The 19,839-nt window shown below is 38.7% G+C and overlaps 1 protein-coding gene across 9 annotated transcripts in view; it reads right to left on the bottom strand.

The window, feature by feature from the left end:
• Window positions 1-19,839, bottom strand: part of Unc5d (unc-5 netrin receptor D) — a 517,384-nt gene that overhangs the window by 189,823 nt on the left and 307,722 nt on the right. For all 9 annotated transcript variants that reach the window (XM_026786850.1, XM_026786851.1, XM_026786849.1 and 6 more), the window contains exon 3: window positions 18,315-18,458. In XM_026786850.1, the coding sequence (XP_026642651.1) occupies window positions 18,315-18,458 (144 nt within the window). The remainder of the gene's footprint in view (window positions 1-18,314; window positions 18,459-19,839) is intronic.

The raw sequence follows: 19,839 nt of genomic DNA on the forward strand, positions 1-19,839 counted from the left end.
GCCACCACCGCCCGGCACAAAGAAAAATTTTATCACCCAACTTTGTCCTCTGGTTTTGCCTTTCGTTTCAAAGCCTCCTGCAAGCTCCTCCCACCTGCTTATATTCATGTAGCAAGACTGAAGGAGAGAGCTGTCACAGAATTTTAGATGCTCTAGAACTCACAAAAATGAGGCTTGGCATATCTTTATTAAGGTCACATTAAAAGGAAACATTTCATACAAAACACCAGGGAAAAACCACTTTAAAAATTCTAAATAGTTAATTAAAACTAAGTTTGAAGGTAGACAGTCACATAGCCTCCACCATAGCTAAGACATCAGGGTGTTTGTAGAGAGACAGGTAGGCCATAGGTTTTCTTTCTTTCTTTCTTAGAGATAGAGTTTCTCTGTAGCTTTGGAGCCTGCCATGGGACTCACTCTATAGACAAGGTTAGGCTCGAACTCACAGAGATCCACCTGTCTCTGCCTCCCGAATGCTGGGATTAAAGGCAGGAGCCATCATTGCCCAACATAGCTGTTTATTTTTAGAGTCAGGGTCTCATTATGTAGCCCTGTATCGTCTGTCATTCTCTTCATGGACCTGAATAACCTTGAACTCACAGAGACCCAGCTGCCTCTGCCTCCTGCTTTCTGAGACTAAAGGCATGTGTAACCAAACCTGGCTACAAATAGCTTTTATAAAAATTAAATATTAATCCATAAACACCTTTCTCCAAGCACAATGGCCATACAACAGGGTTTAGGTCTTATATATTACTACATCCTGTGATAAAGCTATGATGATTAATATGGGATGATTTTATCATAAATCAGATACAAATTAATTATAAGGTTGAGCATTTTTCAGAGACACTCAAATAAAAGTATAATTTAGTACATGATAAATTAAGTGGTAAAAGGTATTAAAATGAGTCATTACCTTTCTGAAGAAAAAAATGTAGGTCTATGTCTTGTTTTACACTAAAATAAATGGCATAGTAATAAAAACATTTTAGCAGCAGTAATAAAATATCTCCAGAACCTTAAGAAAGGGGGGATTTCTTATAACTTGAAGAACAAGCCATCAAGAAAATGATTGACAGGTATTTAGTTAAAAATAAAATTATTTTTCCTAAAGAATTTTAAACAGAACACTGTGAAGTTAATGGCTTTAGTAAGTTAAAAAATTTCTTATGAAGCACAATGGAAATTACAGATATGCTGAGATAAAATGACAAAGGGGTTGAAAACCATTTATAAAGAAGAGACACAAATGGCTAAAGATAAGCAATGGGGCAGTATCAACAGTTATTTCAGAAATGCTAGCTTAGCAACTATCAACATATCTCTTTCCTCTTCTAAGTGAAACAGTTTTATTTGTTTCTTTATTTTAATTCCCTGGTTAGAAATAAAATCTGGCTGCAATAGTCTTGAATAGTACTAGAAGAAAAGACCAGGTATATATGAAGAACAAGTTGTAAATGGATCAAATTATTTTTCAAGGTCCAATTATATGGAAATTATCTGATAAACAGATACATAATATGTGGCCTATAATAGAACATTATTTTTCAATAAAAGCAAAATACTAAATGCATGGTATGACATGGCTAAAATTTAAATGCACAATCCATATTAACTGAATATAGCTATTCACCAAAGGCTATATATTATATAATTCCATTTATTTGAAATAGCCACAATAGGTGGTAATGTTGGAAAGTAAATAAATAGGTTAAGAGTCAGCTGGGGCTGAATTTGAGTGAGGGAAGAAGACTAATAATAACCTTTTGGTTAATATAAAAAACACCTAAAATTGCCCTAGATGATGGTTGTAGATCTGTGACTGTACTCACAACTATTGATTTCTATATTTAAGAGAATCGCATGTTCTATGGATATTGCAGTAACACTATAATTTTTAAAGTTTCACTGATACAACTCTATAATCCCACAAGTATAGCTATGAAAATGATTAGAGAACTATGTGGAGAAAAATGTGTGTAGGCTAAAATGCCTCAAACCCTCACTGAATCACAGGGAATAATTTGAATCTTTAATGATGTGGTAGTAGTTAATATCATTTAATGCATTCATACAAAGGAATATTATGCAGAAATGAAAGATTCGAAAGTCATGGCATTTAAGATTTAATTTATAGACAATGAACTGCTAAGCAATATAGCATAGTATCTCAATAATATATATATATATATATATACATCTATTATATAATTATATTTATTAATATTTGAGAAAAATCACCAGGCAAATATGCACTTGTTACAGAATATACCTACTTCCATATGATAGTACAAAAAGAAAATTAAAACTCTTTCTTGGGTAGCCCTTCCCTTTATGAACATCAATGTTCAGAAAAATGTGCCACAGCCACTTTCTTTCACACTGTTGAGTAGGGACTGGACCCTGTGGAACAGTGAAGGTATTTTAGTGGAAGTGCCATACAGCATCCTGGCCCACTTACTACAATGCTCTCACAGCAAAGGTAGACAGTACACATGCAATTAAGAGGTAGAATGATGTGAAAGAGGCAAAGAAGGAAGAGGGTCCTCAGAGGCAGCCCAGTGCCTGGAGGGAGGTTTCATTGAGAAGGATTCAAGCTGAAAGGGTGGATCTCACCATCTTACAGAATGCACGCTAGGCTGACCTGATAGTGTCTGGTTTTCACTGATTTAAATCATGGATCTCCAGGGTTGGAGAGATGTCTCAGTCATCAAGTGCTTGGCTTTGAAAGTGGGAGGACCTGAGTGCTGATCTGCAGAACCCACAGGAAATGCAAGGCATGGGGCATGAGCCAGGGACAGTGAGATGGAAGGGAAGCCAGCAAACCAGCCTACTCTGTTTGACAAAGTCCCAGGTCATCTAGAGAGCCTGTTTCCAATCAAACTCAGAAGACACAGAGGGACCATGATCTGTGTCTATCCTCTGATTTCTACATATATGTATGTTTACAACCCATACATGCATGGATATACACACATACACCACAGACTCACTCACTTTCACTATTGCCTCCATTTTAGCACTCTCTTTTTATGTTTTTATTTCTAATATCTAAAAAAAAAAATGCTTTCATTGCTACCTCTCTTGAATTGGGGAAGGATATTCTTCTGACATTTCTTCTATCAGTATTGATGAGGCGGAGTCTGAATATATTTCTACCCTTTGATCTCATCATTAGTTGTGTATCAGATAATAATTATGTTATTATATACAAATAAAATTAACTGAACTACATATATGATGTACAACCTTAAATATTTTAGATGTGGTTAAAGAAGATAAAACTATCAGTTGTAAACAGTAAATTGTTTGAGACTAATCTCTGTTATAGAAGAAACCCTAAAACAAAATTATTTAACATTTCAAACCTTTACTTCTCAATGATTATGGCTGCCATTAATTACTTTTGGTGTCTTTGCATTTGGCAACATTTCTTGGATGATCAGATACATTCATCCCTGCAAACACCAAACACTAGAAAAAACAAGTCCACCACTTGCAGCGTCCCCACAACTTGTCTGGAATGTACACTGAGCCAGGAGTCGGGGCAGAAGAGCACCTTGTTTTTATGTTATTGCATCTAGGTTCACTCTGACTACATCTATCAAAGAGAGAAGCTAAGATGACATAGCCTTCAAAACTCAGTGACCTGTGAATTCAAGCACTCCTCCAATTTTATTTTAGTGGTGGGGCTGGGGGAAAAGTTTTCATCTCTTTTCACTTACTGTAGCATCTCTATGTTTTGCTTTAGATGCAGGATGCCCCTTACCCCAGGTTCATGTCTTTGAACACATCGACTCTAGCTGGTGGTACTGTCTAGAAAGGATGTGAGATCTCCTAAAGATGGAGCTTGAGAGTAATAGCTCAACTCTCTCTCTGCTTCCTAATTCCCCAGACACAATTGGGCCTCAGTCACCATTCCTTCCTTGCCTTAAAATAAAGCTAAAATTAATCTATCTGTAGGCATTTTGTTCCAGTAAGGAAGGCAATACACCTTGGTACCCGGAATGGCATTTTCTGTCTCCTGATGAATATTTGTTAAATGACAGGATGAATTAATTAAGTTATTTATAAGTTTCCATTTCAGCTCTTGTCACTTGATAACGTTCTCAGAAGTGGAGAGGATGAAGAAAACATGGGCAGATGTGTTTAATAACACATTTTTAATAACAAGACTGTTATTAAAATGATGTACTTATCCACCGTCTTTTTCTCATACGTGTGCATGTGTGTGCGAGCATGACATTCCCATGTGTGACACCATCAATATAAATCAAGTCACTGCGTTTCTGTTCCTGCAACTTTACCCTGCACTCTGTTACCTTGTCCATTTCTATAGCTGAATGTCAACAAATTTCAAGATGACTAGAACCACAGTAAGAGGGGTAGGGAAGAGAAGCCGGAGGTGAGGAAGCCAGGCACGTGTCTTGTTTATAAATCATATAAATCAGCAATGAGTCATCCAGAGTCAGCTGCACCTGCCCCAAAGTGGCATATTTTAGGCTGGGCCATAGGACACAACAGCCACCTCTTCCTCACCCCATGCCCTATTTGGCCTTTTTCTCATTTTCTTTTCATGCTACTATGTTAGAAAAGTCATTGTAGCACACGAAAATCAATAAAAATTCAATTCCGAATAATAGTTCTCTGCTGCTTGGCAACACCAGGGACTTATCGGCTCATTCAATGTTCTGGCAGTTAATGCAATGAAATAAAAATAATTTACTCATTCAAACCAAATCAGCCAGTGAAAAATCATAGCCATGTTTTAATGGTCATAGCCGAAGCCATTTGTTAAGACGCAGGAGGATGACACGGTGTCCCATTAGTTGTCCAACTACACTGGTTTCAAATAGGGTTTGAATCTTTCCCACCCTGTTTTTTCAGAAGGAACAACAAACCACATTTGTCATACATAAAGGGAACTTGCAACCCAGCCAAATGCAGGACTTGTGTTGTAATAAAAGGCCTGATTCAAATGCATAGCAAATGCCCAGTAAAAGTGGAAGTCAGGGCCCAGTGCCTCTATTTGATTCTGCCTCAGTCTTCGGGCCCTAAACACTAATGACCTGAGAAGTCCGTTACTGACTCCAGGTCCCCAGAAAAGCATATGACAAGTGCCCTGCCAGGTGGCAGCACACTATCTGTGTCTCTCTGGCCAGCGTGGCTAAGACCTTTCTGCTTTGCTTTAGGTTCTGATGACTCATATCGATAACAGGTTATTCACGCCACTCAGGTCACCTTGTCTTGGCTCTTCCAGGTCTAATTGCTGCTCTTAGGAGTCCTCAAGTAACAGCTGATCATAAGACAAACTTCCACACAGAGAGTCTTGCATGCCATCAGCACAGATGAGGCATTGCCCTGTCTATTTGAAACCCCTTGAGTATTACAGCTATAACTGACTTTTGTTAGAAAACTCAGTAGCAGTAATAGAGGAGCACATCCGCCACAGATAGGACAACATGGTACTCTCCATGTTCTCCATGTGACTTCTTCCCCAGGAGTACGACAGTCTGCTGTCTCTGCCTACTGACACCCTGGGATGCTTGGCCAATGCAAGAAGTCCCCGCCCACAGAGGCTCCTCAAGGATGACGCCATGATCGTAAAATAATGCCAGGGCCATGAGAAACTCTGTGCCCAGTCATCCTTCTGGGAGGTGGCTGTCATTCATAAAACATGTTATCACTAGCATTGTCTGTCATTACTTCCCCCTGCAGTAGCACAGAATAATAGGTAGCAATGGCAATGCAGGAGAATAGGCCTGGCTTTGCCAGCAGTAGGGATCCTGGTGGTGGCTGGCAAGAACTGCCAGCTTGTGAAAGCACTTTGAAAATTTAGCCTGCTTTTGACTGAGCTGCTCCCAGCAAAGCACATTGTTTGGCACATATGTTTGGCTTCTCTCATTTACAAGGGCAAAAGAACAAATAAATAAATAATAGAAGTGCATGCAGAAGTCATCAAAACCCGAGAATAGGATGACGAGTGGGAAACTAGAAATCTTAATTATGGATCTAAGACAGGTGGAAATCAAATATGCCTCACATTGTGACTTCAATGAACGAATCCGTCTGCAGAGAACCATATCTCAAGAAAGAGAATGAGGTAACGACCACGTGTACAATGGCCACTCAAGGCAGAGAAGAGAGGCAGCACAACTCCATCATCTGTGTGGCTGCTAAGTCCTTTCTGCACATGCTCCGCCTCTGCCGGTCTCCTCTCAGCACTCTGTCAGGGTGAACCCAGCTTGTCCACGGCCACAAGTGCCTGCTTCTCTTGTGCTTTTTCCTGTCTCTTATCAGTACTGATTACTTCTTTTTAACGTCAGGTCTTTTATCCTTATGAATGAGACTCCATAATGGTCACTGTATGGAGCTGCTTATGGGTACATATGCTTGGTCTAGTGCGTGTATGTGGTATACATGTTGTGCACAACATGACCAATGTGACTGAAAAACACTTGGTACTATTTTCCCCCAGGAAGAAGCTTCAGGTAGGAGTACTACACAAAGAAAACACACAGGTTAAGGATTTCTTGTGTTTGCTTTGTCTCCAAGTGACAAGGAATGAATTTCTGAGTCTTGGTTATATTGACTATTTGGGTGAATACGTGAAAGGTAGTTGAATCTTCACTGAATTATACTAAAACTTTTCAACAATCATTGACAGAAAAATATAAAAACTCTTCAAAAATTATTAGGTAAAAATATAGCATGTTTTAGGGTTTTAAATAAAATAGGTAAATGTAATGGAATATTTTATATATTCTTTTATCATGCCTCATGGAATGTTGTAGGGAGAACTTGTCTATAAATTCCATATTCCACATGTGAGCATGACTGCTCTTTTTGCAATGCTAATGGGAAAAAATTGAGTTCTAGATGAATACAGATAACTACCAAATCAAAGTACTTCTGATGAAAAAAGACAAAAAACCAGATACAGTGGCAAAATCGTCAGCTTTTCTGAGCTGCTCAATTCCCAAGCAGTCCATGCACAGTTCATTTTCTCCTGTTAGAATTCCCAACTGGAAGGTGCTTTATTCACACCTACAAGCACTGGCTTGCAGCCTGGCATCCTGATGAGCATTCCAATACACAATGAACTCCATGGCTGATGGAACCAAGTTTTAAGAATGACACAGACATGAAGAATCATCTCTGACTTTCCTCCATGACCTCCATAGCCCTCCACAGGAAATTAGAGAGCTATGAACTTGCGATGAGTTACAGAAGAAATGACCTAAAAATAACCCCAAGCTTTCAATGCTTACCCCCTCATTGTGATTCAGTACCATGCCTGCAGAGAATGGGAATAAAGAAAGGGAGAAAGAGGCAAAAAAGGAAAAGTCAACCCTGCAGCAAGAAGAAATATATTTTAACTGCATTGTTCAATCTTTGATTTTTCACTCACCCTGAATCTCTCTGAGGTGAAGAAGGTCAGCTAGGACAACATTTGCCAAGTGTCATGAGTATTGAAACAACAGAATATCCACTGAGTGCCTAGCACCAGGCCTGGCCCCATAATACATCTCTGTAGGAAGAAGGAAACCCATTTGCTTTCCTTAACCCTATCCTACCACATCATGGCGGATCCAAGTAATCATTTAGACCAAAACTTGTTAGAACCACATCTACAGTTGCTGTTAAATATTATAAGAAAACCTACTAAGTATTGCACATAAAATAAAAGCTCCAGAGAAAACCAAATACTTGCTCTTGTGGATAATTTCCAGGAAAGGAGAATCAAAAAGGGTTCTGAACCAGGATCAACTGTGGAAAGCTGAAGAAGAAAAAAAATCCACATAGAGAGAGGAAATGCTGAAGTATAGAAGTAAATTCTCAAAGAGTCAGTGGTACATTTGGAGAATCATTTGGGGGAGTTGAGCTGTGGAAAGAGCATAATCCAGTCCTTTATTTTTTTTCTTTTTGCGAAGTTAAAAAAGATACAGTAATTCTTTAAGAATTTTATAGAATGTAATTTGATCACATTCACATACACTATTGCCCCTAACTCCACCCCTTCACCATCTTTCTCAACTTTATATCTTTTTTTGACAATAAACTGATGAGGACAATTTGTGCTACTCATGTACTCACGGATGGGGCGATCCACCGGAGCATGGTGGGTCTTCAAGGGACTATGCTCTTAGAGGAAACAGATTCTCCATATCTCCAAAGTTATCAGCTGTGCACAGCTTCTAGGTTGGAGTGGAGATTAAAGAGTTCTTCCTGCCTCCATGCTAGACTGTCAATTGGTTTGATCTTGTGCAGTTCTTATGCAGGCAATCATAGCTTCTGTGAGTTCTCGAGAGCAATGATCTATAGTCATGTTCAAAAGATGCTGTTTTACTTTGGTCCCCACCAAACTCTGGCTCTTAAAATATTTCTGTTCCTCCTCCTGTAATGGCCACTGACCTTGGTGAGGGTTGATACATATGACTAATTGGAGTTTTAAAAAAAAAACTCATTCAGGTTTCTGTGTAGGAAATGTACCTAAAGCAATAGAGTGGAAGTGGGGAGAAGAGGAAGTTGACTAGAGCAACAGTGATTATAAGATAGAGATTTATAGTATGTTTTAGAGGCATATTTATCCAAATTTGTTGCTAAATGGTACACGATGGGAGGAAAGAATACTCAAAGATGGTTTTCATGTCTTATTAAAAGGACATGAGAAGCTATTACTGGAGCAAGAAGACCGGGGCATTAATGTGCTTCTGAGTTTGTCCTATCAGTATTATCTCAGCAATCAGTAGAGCTGAAGCTGGTTGGCTGAGCTCAAACGTCTAGTCCAGGTTTTCTGATTTGATTTCTTCATTCCTCTTTTGTTCCTATTCCTTCTCTGCAAACATTTACAAATCTTCACTTTGGCCTTAGAGCATCATCTAGCCCTGAAATGGTTACCTCTAGCCACATTCTAATTCTACCCTACATAGTCCAACATTTTGGAAAGAGTCATCCATCTCTAGCCTCTGATCTTCACATCTTTGTGCTAATTCCTAAGTCTACACATCTCATATCACTTCTCTCATTGGTTGCCCTCAATGGCAGCTCTCATGTCAAAACCAATGGATACATCTTCCCATAATCTTTAGATAACACTGATCTTGACCATTTGCTCCTCATAACCATCTCCACTTTGCCATGGACCACTTATCTTTTCTTCTGCTTTTATCTTTATCTTCCTCATGGGTTTCTCTGTTTCTCCCCTCTCCTCCTAAGGAATTTCACTCATAGCTCACCATCCTTTCTCTTCTCACCAGCAGTTTGAGAGCTGGAGAGCACAAAGAATGAAAAAGTACCTTAAGTGTTACTACTGAAAACTATATTTCCAGTAAGAAATTATTAAAATTACTCATGTTCCAAGGTCTCCAACTTAGGGCTTTGATCTTTACCTTATATCATGGGCTTCAGACTCAAAAGTAAACTACATGGTTAAAAATAGTCCATTGGCTATCACATGGGTCATGAACATCTTTACACACTATAATCAAACAATAAACTTCATACTTTGTTCCTGAAAATAATTTCTTCTGTTATATTCATAAGCATACTTAATAGAATAGCTAGAAATTCAGCTACTTAATCCAGAAACCTAATCAGAAAACATCCCATATCTAATGTACCTAAAATTCTCTACTTTACCTATTCAGTTTCATATTTCAGTAGCCACATGCTCATGCTAATTCCTTTCCAGATAAATTCTCAGTCTTCCTCAAGAAGTATGTTCTTCTTCAAGAATTATGTTTCTTAGTAACTCAAGTGTATCTTGGGCCCCTGGGATCAGCAGCTGTCCTGGCAGATTCCTCATGCACACTGAATATAGCAGTAGCCAGGCATCACTGAAAATTCTTATTTATATATTTATCTCTCTCATTACACTATGAACTCTTCAAAGGAAGGAATGATATTTTACTCTTGGGATACCTAGAACATTCAGTTCCTGAACTAGTGACAGATACTCAATTCCTCCCTTAAGTCAGCAACATAAACTGCTATTTAGGAAATTTTTGGAACATAATCTTGGCTTTCCCTCCTTAGGTAGAAAGATGTGATACTCACCTAAGAAGAATCACTAGTCACAAAAAGTTTGCAAAGACGATGAGACTTCATTTCTTTGTGTTGTTATTGTTTGGTTGTTTTGTTTTCTAACTGCTGGTTTGTTAGAAAGTTTACTTAGTGGAAAGATCGAATATTGATTGAAGTAAAATCTATATTCTCCTTGACAATAAGACTTTACTCAAGTTTTTATAGAAATGGCCATCTTTGAGAAATTCAAGGTGAATTTCACTAAAGGAATATCAGACATAATTAACCTGTGATTTCATTGAAAGGCAGTGACTACATTTCTGCAAATTCTTTTTGGTAAAATAATAACTAGCAATAAATATCATGAAAGAACATTATCTGAGGAAATTTCATTTCTCTCTAACACATTTCTTTTCAGTAGACCCTATCTTTAAGGTTGTCTTTCATAAACATGCACGTGTTAAGAAAAAGTAGACCAATTTCTATTAATATTGTAGAAAGCGTTGCTCTTTGTTCACAGAAACACAGCTTCTAAGAGGTTTCAGTTTTCCATGCTCAAGAGTATCTACTGGCAATGGAGGCAGGCACAACTGTGGGTGACATCTAAGATGTGTCACACCAAGTGTCTTTCATCTTTACAATTCTAGCCTAAAAATTCATACAAATTTAGCATCCTGTCCCATACCTGATTATTTATATTGCCTAAGAGAAGTATTCACCATGCTATATCCATGGGCTTCAGATTTGCAAAGTAAATCTATGTAGGTTTGAAATTATTAAAAACAAATTTTATCTGTCTATAATACATTTTCATTATTATTCCCTAAAGTTTAAACAATAAAGCAGAATACAATAATTTATAGAGACTCACATAAGAAAGTTTGAACAACTCCAACAACAAAAGAATTTCCAATACAAAATGAACCTAAATCTGCTGATCCAAAAAAAAATTGTTATTTGGAGCCTTTCTGATTTTGGATATATGGGTTGGAAATGCTCAATGAATAATGTAGATGCAGTTACCCCAATATCCAATAGACTCTGAAACCTGAAAATTTCTGGCCCCAAGCCTTTCAGAATACATTTGTTCAATATATACACAGAACTATAAGCAATCCAGAAGGGACTTACAGAATATGGTAGGAGGTGCCAGTATAATGCATTTATCATAAGCCACTTGAGCCACCAAAGGTCTGTACTGTAGGACCCTAAAATCCTATGGATAATGAGGGCTTCATACAGACGACCACACTGATTTTGTGATTTCAGTAGTGTATGTCATTCAGATAGCATTTGAGGAAATGGTTCAAATGATCTATCATGTCAAAAGTTCTTTAATGTAATTCTTCCAGTGTTTTCCTTTAAGTATGTGCAGATTGTACATGTCTAGAAATAACAATGTTGAAGCAATTAGTATCAGTTCATCATATAAGGAGACATCTCATTGGCTGTCCCATTACTGGTGATACTAGACTAATTACTTAGGTGAGGTATAGCGAGATTTTCCACTACAAATTTACTAGTATCATCTTTATTATTAATAAACAGATGTGGAAAAAGACAGAATAAATGTAGTGGCACTTCATTTTCATTTTAATAAATAAAGATTGCCTGAAGATCAGAAGGTAAAACAGCCTCACTGGTAAGCCTTACAGACCAGGAAGTGGTGACACACACACCTGTAATTCCAGTAGCCAAACTTATTGCTGTAGAAACCAGGCAGTGCATGCCTTTAATCCCAGTGTCAGTGTCAACATTAAGATTCTCAGTAAATGGCTTAAGGAAATTGCATGTAGCAGGCTGTAAAGTTTGTTAAAGTCTATTATGTCAAAATTGGTTTGAGATAGGGTTTAATGTTGGCCTGTCTCTCCATTTAGCTTGATGACCTAGAACCTGTATTTACCTTCATAGCACTGAGATTATGGAGTACAGGAGATTGAATTTAGAATCTCTTGAATGCTAGACTAGCACTCTATCAATAGAGCAAGACCCTTCACTCTTGATATCTCAAAATGCATAAACAACCCTACTATCCATCTTATCTAAACATTTAACGTAACTATATATTCTCAAATGCCACTGCCAGACATATGCACCTTTCTTCTCCATGTGTACTGCACAGGGCGCTGCTATAGCAGGGACACTGATTCAGTATTGGTCCTGTCTATTTCCCAGCCCTACTCAACACTTGTTGCCTTTAGTACCTAGACCCAGTGATACTGCTGCTGGCTTTGTAGAAAAAACAGTCCTCTCCAAAATCTTGTATGATACAATTTCAGGGTTTCCCTAGGCTTCCAGGACTAGCTATTTCCTTTCTTACACAACTGCTACATATACAACCTGATGTTTCAGAGCTAGCTTCACAGAGGTCATGTTCCATGTAATTGCACAGGGCTCCATGCATGATTTAATAGACCGCTTTCATGGCCCAAACTCTTAACTTTTAAACACGGAACTTTGTTCTTTGTGCACTGGGGCTCAGAAAGTATGCTCGCAGCTCTGCTTCTGTAGGCCTATGTGGTACCTTTGTGCAACCCTGATACTCATTAGTGTAGGACTTTGCAAGAAAATAGCATCTGCATGGCTTCAGGTGGATACAACTCCATCCCTTGGTGTGCAGCCTAGCTACAGGACTGCAGCTGTAATTCAACAATCATTCTTCCCATGATTAGATGATTTTACATAGTTTACAACATTATCCAGAAGCTAAGACTCTCACACCCTTTAATAATACCCTTTAAGTTAATATGAGGCTATAGGAAATGATTGACCTTTGGAAGAAAAATATAATATTGTCTCTCTTAACTTACGGACATTTTTCTATGGAAAGAGAAAATAAGGTTTCAAGCTTTTGTGCAGTTTATCCTAGGCATTAAAGACTGGATTCCACAATGGAGGTGTGTGTTGCCAGAGAGTGTTGGAGCAGAGCAGGCAGTGTAAGCTGCTGAGGTCACATATGTAAGTCATAGGCTAACATTGTTATGATGCTTCATCATTTCCTTTCCCCTTTGACCTCTGCTTTACTACAGTGCTCATGATTAGTAGTCAGTTCCAGGCAAGGGAAGCCAAAGATGAGTCTTCCATGTTCTCATTAGCTCTAGGCTCACAAGGAAGTCAGACAGCTGGGCATCATCATCATAAACAATCAACAGGTGCCCTTTCATGAAGAGGTGTCAGGCTTTGCGTGAATGGCATCGTATCCAAAGAGATATCTACTACAAAGGTGATATATATGGTCTGCAAGAGACTCAGAAGGGAAAAAAAGAGGCAGGTAATAATGTGTTGGAATCTTGAGGCAGTTCATAATCTAAAAAGGGAAATGAATTCACAAATAAAAGTAACTTCAATTTGTAGATATCATGAAAACAGTTCAAAAAATGCTGTGGGAAGAGAGAAAAGACCTGGAAGATAGAGAAGGACACTTGAATTTGTGAAACTTGGAAGCTGTGAACAGTAGAGAACAGGTGTTTTGATGTCCAAATTGGCTTATGAGGCTGGTGAGGTCATCAGGGTTCAGAGACTAGTTAAGCTGGGTTCTATGAATAGAGCAGCAAGTACGATAGTTCTCAGATAAAGATAGAGAGATGCAGCTATGCATGTGCTCCAGGGAGAACAATGAACACAGGCAAAGCAAAGACAAGGAAAGCAAGCCTCACACCTCTGAACATAAGCATTTGCTTCCAAGCATCTAAGCCAGTGGTTCTCAACCCTCGTAATACTGAGACCCTGTAATATGGTTCCTTATGTTGTGATGAGTCCTGGCCATAAAATTATTTTTGTTAATACTTCATAACTGTAACATTATTACTGTTATGAAAAAATAGATGCAAATATCTGATATGCGGGACATCTGATACATGACCCTTGTGAAAGGTTATTTGATCCCCCAAAAGGGTCACGACTTACACAGGTTGAGAACCACTGTTCTAAGTAGTATCACTCACTCAGACGGCAGTACACCTGTAAGGAATTCATGGGAAAAGAAAGATATAAGAAGATACATCTGAAAAGTGTATGAGCATTTGTTTATCCCCATATTTATGCATTTTTTCAGGCAGGAAGCAGGGGGCACTAGCGGTTCTCAGCATCTGAAACTACTTATTTAAACCAGGAAGCTGAGGTGCACAATTGAGACAACTTAATTTTTTTTTACTTTCCTTCAATTTTCTAAAGGAAGCCACGCCCCAAAAGCAAGGGGAAACAATCCTGTTTTCACTACAGCCTGTAAGTATAGAGCGCCCCATGGCTGCAAATGAGATTTTCCTAATTCCTTCATTGATTCTTGGCACAATTGCATAGATATTTTAGAGACATCTCAAAAAAACATTGTATTTACATTTTTTCAGCATGGATCAAATTATGGTTTTTTTTTTAAATCAACAAAATAGTGTTTTCCTACTGTGTATTCTTCCAAGTGACCAACTTGCTAGAAAAGACTCAAGTAAAACATAGAAATATTTCCTTTAGTTCCCAGTCCCAAATTAGGAAAAGTACTCAAGTGTTAAGAAGGGTTTGCTTGACCAAGGGTTTAATGACACTGGCACAACATCTCAAAAGCAGCTGAAGGAGAGAAAGAAAAACAAGGAAAAAGAAGAAAACATTAAGCTGCCAAATGTTCACCCATGAAAATAAACAACTACGAATAATTGAGTATTCTTGGTTTTGACAAAGGTCCAGCAGCAGATGCCACAGCGTGCTGTCTTCTCCCGTCCAGCTGAACCAGACGGATGAGGGAGGGCCTGTGGGAGTTGTTCCCTAGAGACAGACTTCTGCCAGCTTGGTGGCGGTCAATGTAGGCTGGCTTTATTTATCTATTTTTACTTGCCGAAACTCACATTGGTAACTAGGTCTCAGCTATTTCCAGCCCCCAGTAGTTGATGGCCAGCCAACTTCTCCCTGTTATAACATAGAACGACCATGGGAAAACAGTTCAGAGGGATGGCAGGCACACTGGCTCCCAATACCAAGTGTGTACGCTAGAGCATGACCATGAGGAGGCTCACAACTGACTCATAAATGAAAGAGAGGGGGAAACAACTGTCATGTTCCTCAAGAAAACACTCAAGTGCTCATCACGTTTTCTATTATGATTCTCAAGGTGCTATTCAGCAGAAGACAACTCAGAGGGCTTAGCAAGAAAAATACCCAAGCAATGGATGGACAGAAGGATCTCTGTTGTACTCTGCTAAGTGACCATCCCTTTTAGTCAAGCTGTCTAACTTTTTGCAACAAGTTGAACGAAGAAGTTTGCCAAATGGGTAAATAAGAACTCGAACAATGTTAAATGAAGGCATTCTTGGCTTTGTTATTCAAACTACAGGGCAGAAACTGACCAGCAGAACTCAAGTCTAGGAAGATTATTAGAAATTCCCAATTAGAGACCTTATGGGATTCCAGTATGATTTGAACTGAAATTCCAGTATTATATAAGGACTATTTTGGTTACTGATTGGCATGATGGTATATGTTGATGCTTTGGGACTATTGTTCCTAGGCAAGCCATCCCAATGATATCTGTACATTGAATCACCAATCTGTAATAATATGTACAGTTGCCTGGGCCTTCTTCCATAGCTTGATCCAGAAGATCTATTGGAGAAGATACTGCTCTGCATTTGTAAGTTTTACCCACAAGAGGGTCCATTTTGAAGAACATATGAGTCATAAAAACCAAGGGAAGATTTTTCTTCCCATTGCTTCCTTGTAAAATCTATCAATCTCTAAGCAACATCATCCAGAGAGCCTCCTGATGTTTTCCAAGAGATTAGTAACCATGATCACATCAAGATGCTCCTGTCAATATGTCCCTCAGCTCAACATCCCAGTTGCCTTGGAGCTTTTGCCCAGTGCAATTTAAAATTTGTTAAATCCTTAATGGCTCATTGGCTCAATGCAGGAAGCCGAAGGAGCTCAGATGTTGAAATAGAAGTGTTTACTGAGTATTATGAAAATGACAGTAAATTGTAAAGTCCCTTCGGATGATGGTTCTCACGCTCATAAACTCCATTCATCCATCAATGATTATTTAGCACATTAAGATGCCTCTATTACTTAAAAAAACCATCTTAAAAAGAAGAAACATGGTAACAATTGTATTTAATTTGCCTATTCATTTATTGAGAATGAAGACGGTTCTCATGTGCAATGTGCTATTTGCTAAGAAGTACTTACACGTAAAAGTCAGAACTCTTCTTTCTCAGTCTAATAAAAAAGGTAAATTATTTTTAAAGTGTTTTTCCTGGCAGCAAATAAAACATCCAAGGAAGATCCTGAAGGCACCTCCACATACACATTTGATGCCACTACACTAGTTAAATTTCAATTTACATTTTAATGCGCATTGGTCCCCAAGTCAAATGCAATATTTAATGACAAATCATGTCTTGGCTTGCATAAATAATTTTAAATAAATTAAAGAGCCTCTAACTTGCTACATAGGAAGAAATTAAAAATATGTTGCAAACCATCTTAGGGAACACATTAAGTAAGTTGTATAATATGGGCTATAATGATATTCTGGCAATTTTTGCCTGAAGAATTATTTTTATATACAAATGAAACTATCATATGAAAAGGACACACATTTTTTTCTAAATCTCCAGGGAGAATCCCAAGATTATTATCAGAAAAGGATCTGAGAAGTCTTCAAAGGTCAAATGATTAAAAAGAAAGTGACAGAATGTGACATGCCTTTTCCATTATTAATATTCTCTATTCTTTGTTTCTGTCTTGCTTAGAAGAGCGGCACAGTAAAGGCTAACTTAGAACACTTATTCAATTAAATACCGCAAAAATCAGCACACATAATAATTCTGGAGAGGATCAGGTATGCCATGAGGCAGAAGTTGATGGTCGAAGACTGTTCTCGGGACCAGCTAGCTTAAATAATTAGTACCCATGAGTACCATGAAATAGGCACCGATTCACACATGGGGATACTGAGATCCAGGACAATGAACTATGCTGTCTGCCTGTACAAAACAAAGATGAACTGGCCAGTGTTGCAATCTTCCGTGCTGTCTCTTGTACTCTCTTTGGCTTGAGCACTATAGATATATATCTTGCCTTGACTAGGGCTGAATGCAGGGAACACAGACCTGCACTTCTTCTGGGGCAAATAAATGCACACAGACTCCTGCATACTCCCGCTCTCAGTTGATCTGCTACTTAAAAGGCCTAAAATATTGGTTGGCTAATTTTAATTAACTAAATAACTATGGGAAAATATTTCCCAAGCCTCTCACACTGAAGATGGCTTATGAGGTGACCTCTTCTGGGTCGATGAGGACCCACATCGCATCCAGGAGCGGCCTCCCAAATCACCAGTATTGTGAAGGTGAAATGCATGTTTTAAGAGGAAGATTTCAGTTCTGAGGAAACATAAATGTCTCTGCAAGTAGCAGTTCACTCTTACTCTTATTCCCCAAACCATCAACATCTGCTATGAAGAATTCCTTCAGTCCTTACATAAATCCCTCTTGTCCTATGTTCTTTATGGCACTCTAAAGAGAGGATTTGAATAAAACAACAATAAGGATGCCTGCATCTGTGTCCTGCTCCTCCCAGCTTGCTGATAGAGGTAGAGTAATGGGAATGGGTGGGATAAGGCCACTTAAAGGGGGACAGGTTTTTGTATTTGCAAATCATGCTTAGATTATAAAGACATCGATGCTGAAATATGATAGAGTAATCTTGGAATCCCCCAGACAAGCGGTTTCCTTCTTTCTTGTTTCCTCATCATTTTTCAACTATGCTTTTTTTTTTTTTAAAAAAAAAACATGGGTCAAACAAATGCAGCTTTAAAACTCATTTCCATGTTTTAAGATGTGCCAAGTAAAGATTTAACAGCAGGCTATAAAAATCCCTTAATGTCTTTAATGCCTTATTTTTGCAGACTGGCTGGAAAGTAGAATAAACAGTCATTGCTCAGCTCTCCCCGTGTACACTCCCTGAGCTTCTTCATGAATGGGGAGAAGCAGAGTTCATTTGTGTGGGCTTCTTATTCTCTGGAACACGTTCTCCTGGCATTGTTAAGACAATGGATCTCTGAAAATTCAGGCAGAATCTCTTAGGTAAACTGATGTGCTGATTGTTGTCTGGAGAAAAATGATCAAGCATTTCAAATAATATTTTAAACACTAAATTGATTGGCGAAAGGAACGTTCATCTTGCTTCCTTCTCATCTACATTCTGCAGAAACCCAGGGCATCTCCAACAGCCTCGTCTACTATATTTACCTCTTGCCCATATTCCTACGCTCCAAGGTCATGCCCAAGGGTACTTACAGGCTATGCGTACAGAAGCTTTCCTGCTCTTGGATGTTCCCAGGTGGCTCCATGCCACACATTGGCACCAATAGTCCTCTGGCCCGTGGAAGTCCTCCACCTGCTGCCTGGTGACATTGATGAACACTTCCCGGACCTTCAAGCCTATTGCGGAGACAGAGAACATTAGGTAAGGCCACTGTATTGCTCAATCACAAAGTTAAGGTTAGTCAAACCTTTTCTTTTTAATTAAACAATTCTGTTTTTAATCAAGGCAAGGTTTTAATTACCGCGACAGTAATATATTACTGCTAATTAAATTCCATGAACTGAGTAGGCTGTAAAGTGCGTACACAAAGTATTATCAGCCAACGCGTGCCAGGCAATAGAATAGCATTCCTCTCACATTAACCGGGTGCTCTCAGTCTTTGTACAAAATACACTATGAGAAATGTATTACCAAAGGTAATGTCTAGAACTTAATCATCTCCACATACCAAGCTCAGGGACACAGTCCCAGGTCGTTCTTAGAGGGGTTACAGGGCTTTGTAACCAAGGAACGGTCGCTGTAATAGTGTGGCTTGAAGGCAAATGCAGTGTGGGTGAGAGATGGTATAAACAGGCCAAGATTCTGAGAAAAGGTTGAGGACAACGGAGCCAATGGGGCTCAAAACAATGGAAAGGACATATCAGAAACAGACAAGTTGATAGATGTTTAACAACCCTGGCAAGGAACCAAGGAAAATTCTCAGAGTAGTAGTATTAGTGGACTTGGGGAAGATGTTGAAACAACAAAAAAGATACACCTGTGAGCTGGGATAAAGCTGAAGGCTTTTAATCTTTCAATGAGATTTTTACGGATTTTCATTTTCCTTCTAGTCAGTAGAAATATGCTTGGTACTTCTAACTTGGGAGTTAAAGTATCTTCATGCTTCTGACCAAGGACTACTCTTTGGGAGGCTTAGCCAATCTTCATGGAGTGTCAGGGATGAAAGGGGATAATCCTTCTAGCCAACTTAGTTAACATCAGTTAACTAATGATGAACATGGGGCCATCTTTTGAGGTCACATGCCCTTCTGTCCACAGACACTTGGCTGACGCTGGGCTTCATTATAGGAGGACTTAATCTGCAAATCACCAAAGTATGGAAGATGCTCTTCTATCCCAGAGATGTAGATAACCACCCCCCAAAAGACTTAGAGAGACAGTCATCTGTCTACATTCATGGCTTATAGATGGAGGAGCTGGTGGTTATACCTGCTTTGGCCTTACAAACTAACACTGTGGCTTTTCACAATGAAATGTCTGTCCCTGTACTGAATTTCTTGTTCTTAATTATAGATACAAGAAAAACACATAAAAAAATTGAAGAAAAATTAAATGCCTAATTTGGCTTTAAATTAAAAAGAAATCCAGGCAGTAGTTGAATTTGCCTTGTCTTACTGCATTCTGTTTTGTTATGATTGAGTGTTATCTCTTGAAGGTCTTCTGTTTTCTGAAGGGAAATAGAGACGGAGTAGATTTGGGGAAGAGGGGAGGTGGAGG

This window comes from Microtus ochrogaster, linkage group LG7_11, assembly GCF_000317375.1.
Source record: "Microtus ochrogaster isolate Prairie Vole_2 linkage group LG7_11, MicOch1.0, whole genome shotgun sequence".
In the NCBI taxonomy this organism is placed as follows: Eukaryota; Metazoa; Chordata; class Mammalia; order Rodentia; family Cricetidae; genus Microtus; species Microtus ochrogaster.